Below are 4,094 nucleotides of genomic sequence, written 5' to 3' on the forward strand. Positions count from 1 at the left end.
TAAGGCAAAGACAATATAAGTATAAGATGCGTACCGCTCAGACATTTCAATTGCCATATGCAAGACAATTTTTCGGCCAGCGACGAAATTCGCGCCATCTCGCTCGCACAAATTTGAGAGCGTACGAACCAGCAAGTGCGTATGTGTGAGTACTTGTGATAAGCGGACGATTTTCGAAACGGAAACCATTTTATGAGTTGAGAAACGAAATTATTTACCGGGTTTGAATACGTTGCATGCTAAATACCCTAATGAAAATTATTCCAATGTGAAGTCATGTATTAAATATATATTACATATGTATTTTTATATATGTACATATATCCGATCATTATTATCGAATATACCATCTGAAAAGAAATTATCATTGGAGGGATATATACATATAATACATATATGAGTTTTTTAATATTGGGGTGGTAGGTGTCCTGCAAAATTAACTTACACTTATAAAGTGAAGGGTATATTTCGACAGCTGTAAAAACGTATGCATGTGCACACATACAGTCGTCGCGACGACTCGGCTCGGCTGTCGCATCGGCAAAGAACCAACTTCGTGTGCCTTCGTATGCTGTATGCATACAAGAGAGCGGCTGGCTCTAGAGCGCTCTCTCTCTAAAAAATTTCAGAGACCTGGAGCCAGCTCTAGAGCCAGCCCCGAAATTCGTGTGCAGAAACTCCGTATGGCGTGCACCTTGTTTGGTACAGTAACCATACAACTCGACTATACAGGGCCGGATCAACCCTCAATCGGGCCCGGGCCAATGGGGCCCTCCTTTATTTTGTATTTTTCTCAGTGGCTATTATATTTTTTATTCATTATTTGGAGTTTTTTTTTTTCAACAAAATTTTTCTGTTACTCTTAGGGGGGCCCTAGGCAACTGCTAATCCGGCCCTGGACCTATTCCCGTCGTCAGACTTCATATTTTCTTGGTGTATTCTGTCGCTCGACTCGACGCGGGTCCGAAGACGAAAGCAGAGGCAAAGGCTAACCTAAAAGAGAATGGAAGAAATACCCCGCGCTACCGACACAACATCAGCTTTTCAAAACAAAACGAAAAAATATTTTATGAACGCTTTGAATATAATAAATGTACACATCTAGTAGAAATTTTTCTAGATCTTTAGCGAATCTAAATTTCAAGATAATTTTAGTTTAGGAAATATGAGCAGAGATCCTTTATTTTTATATATTGTATTTATTTCCCACCCCCACCCACTCTGCCCATTCCTCATTTATGTTGCGGCAGGTCGTCGTGTGACGTCATGAGCCGAACGCGGCCATTCCCAGAGCCGAACGCGGCCATTCCCAAAGCCGAAGATCTGGGAACGTTCGCTGCAAGCTCAGCTGCGCCCCTTTCGTTGTATGAACTGGCACATCTATATACTGTATGGTTAGTGGTTTCGCGTAACCCCTCGACCGCGTCGAGTCGAGTCGAGCGACAGAAAACACCAAGAAAATATGAAGTCTTAAGACGGGAATAGGTCCAGGACCGGATTAGCAGTTGCCTAGGGCCCTCCTAGAAATAGCAGACAATTTTTGTTGAAAAAACAAAACTCCAAATAATGAATACAAAATATAATGGCCACTGAGAAAAATACAAAATAAAGGAGGGCCCCAGATTGATGGTTGCCCAGGGCCCGGTTGAGGGTTGATCCGGCCCTGAATAGGTCGCTACATCACATCAGCCCTCAAAACAAAACGAAAAACCAATTCAAGCGGCCAACAATTGTAGAGCCCACACACAAGCACAGTATGTGTGAATACATGGCACACACACATTTACGTAACCTGGAAACGAAACTCAAAACAAACTCAAAACGGTTTCGGAAAATAAGAATTGATACAAAATTTTGTCGTGTCTGTTTACACACATACATTTGCAATTCTCAGCTTGCTTTCGCTTCCCGACATGAGTCATACATGCCGAACGGCCCAGCTCCCGACCCGAATGGCCTGGCTCCCGACCCGAGTGTCTCAGCTTCACAGAGCCGAAGCGCTGGGAGCCGGGACAGAACACTCAGCTTGCGCCCCTTTCGATGTATGAACTGGCACATCTATATACTGTAACTATCGAATTTAGATCCAAAAACGATAATAAAATGAATCACTAGTCGCTCACTTTGGGGCAGTGAAAGTTTCGTTTTCGGTAGCTCGAAGAAGGTATCGTTTGCGGACCTTTTATAATATCTTTTGCGAGCCTTTTATGCTATCATTTACGATACGTTTTTAATATCATTATCGAGCCGAAAGTAATATTAAAAGTAGCCCACTAGTAATATTAAAAGTAAATTAAAAATAATATTATTTTTGACTCGTTTTTCATATTAGAACTGGATCGTAAAAGATATCATAAAAAGTCCGCAAATTATACCTTCTGCGATAGCTTAAAACGTTTCATTTCATTTTGTTCCGATAATAAAAATGTTTTTGTTTTTTTCAGTTCTTGGTGTTTATTTGCAAATATTTGATATATGTGATGATATTTTATATTGAACATAAAGAAAATAACAATATATGAGCGTATTTCAATACGCATACACACATGATCATAATAATAGGTACACACATCTACGTGAACTTTATCATAATAGAAAACAGTTTTATTCGATATTTGAAAATTAAAATTAGTTCCCACTTATTCTTTAAGTATTTTTTTTCATTAATAAAAAGCTTTTTATAGTATATGATAATGTTATAAATGAAAAGAGATCCATTTTTATTTTAAAGTCGATGTTAGGCTGATCAAAATAATAGGTACACTTCAAGTGTTCTCAGGATAAAAATGTTGTACTTACTACGGATTGCTAGGGTCACACGCAAGCCCCTTATGCACTTTTTGGCATCTGTTCCACGCCAAGAGCACTGACGTGCGACCTCGTCCGACACAATCGAGCGCCAAGTGCTCCTAATCCATTTATCAAAGGCTTTCTCGCTCGACATGCCTAGGTCTAAGATCTTTACAAAATATGTTAGTCAAATGTAACTTGTGAGCTGCAAAAAAAAAATACTTACCAGCTTTTTAAACACTGTTTCTTCCTTTAAACTTTCTTCAAAGCTCTCCAGTTCACCTATTGAACTTAAGGGCTCATTGGGCATGGTCTCTTTAGTTTTTTGGATAGCTCCAAAAACCTTTGCCTTTATGGAGGACATTTCCGTGCGAAGAGCGACCAGTTCCGTTGTGTTTCTGTCTAATTTTTGTATTATTAGGTCCATTGTTTGCTCTAATTTATTCATTGTACCTATAAATAGAAATAATGGTTAATATTTATTTATTCAATATAAATGGATTTGCTTACATTGCTGCTGGGTCTCTGGAATATTTTCGATACTGGCGACACTGCCAGAATCCATATTAAATAAAGTGGTGTAGTTGTTCATGTCTTTCTGGAATTAATGAATTAATGGAAAGTAAATGTGCACATCAGTATCAAATATATGAATGATTTTTCCTGAAATTGTTTCTATTGGATGCTGCACTAAATTACAGTCGTAATTAATATTCAGTGAAGAAAATATGCCGACAAGTGTGGAGTCTATTGGGTAAACAAAAAAAAGGTTCAAGATCAACAACTAATCGGCTATGCAAAGTATTATTTTTAATGTCACAAATTTTATAAATGTTGTATGAAGTCCTATCTTTAATAAAGTAAAAACTGTTTGATACTTTTAAATCAAAAAATAGATCATTGTGGGAAATTTTCTTTGTGACGTTTTTAAAATCCAAGGATTTCGTTTTAGGCACAACTTTCAAAATACTTCGCTCTACAATACGATTATACAATTGCTCTATTACAAAATCGGAATTTTTTACCATATTTTTTAACTGACCTAGAAAATTTTCAAATGGAAAAGAACTTATGGTGTCTAAAGAGCCGAAGGCAAGACACTGTGCGCTTAAATGCGTTAGGCAATGAAAATTGAATGTAAGCATGGAAAATATGTATAAGGAGGGAACTTGTTTTACAAAATCATTAAGTAAACTGCAAGCAAGTGCATCTTCTTTGTGAAGAAGAAGTCGTATACCAAGGCTAAGTAATAAAAAGTGGTGGTAACGGGCTGTGTGTAGAGTTTGTTTCAACACAATGGGTCC

General features: G+C 37.8%; 1 protein-coding gene across 1 annotated transcript; it reads right to left on the bottom strand.

Annotated features, from left to right (window-relative positions):
• Positions 1-1,116: 1,116 nt before the first annotated feature.
• On the bottom strand, positions 1,117-3,382 carry LOC121404538. The gene is made up of 4 exons (XM_041594190.1): positions 3,301-3,382; positions 3,017-3,243; positions 2,800-2,959; positions 1,117-1,133 (listed from the first exon to the last, which is right to left on the bottom strand). The coding sequence occupies exons 1-4, from the start codon at positions 3,380-3,382 to the stop codon at positions 1,117-1,119; spliced, it is 486 nt and encodes a 161-aa protein (XP_041450124.1).
• Positions 3,383-4,094: the final 712 nt, after the last annotated feature.

Source organism: Drosophila obscura, unplaced genomic scaffold (assembly GCF_018151105.1).
Source record: "Drosophila obscura isolate BZ-5 IFL unplaced genomic scaffold, ASM1815110v1 contig_213, whole genome shotgun sequence".
NCBI classification, from domain to species: domain Eukaryota; kingdom Metazoa; phylum Arthropoda; class Insecta; order Diptera; family Drosophilidae; genus Drosophila; species Drosophila obscura.

Excerpts from the sequence above, each read along its gene's own strand:
- LOC121404538 (XM_041594190.1), bottom strand. The coding sequence starts at position 3,382 with ATGAACAACTACACCACTTTATTTAATATGGATTCTGGCAGTGTCGCC. Across the intron at positions 3,244-3,300 it reads TCCAGAGACCCAGCAGCAAT|GTACAATGAATAAATTAGAG; the intron begins GTAAGCAAATCC and ends TTCTATTTATAG. Across the intron at positions 2,960-3,016 it reads AAACAGTGTTTAAAAAGCTG|ATCTTAGACCTAGGCATGTC; the intron begins GTAAGTATTTTT and ends TATTTTGTAAAG.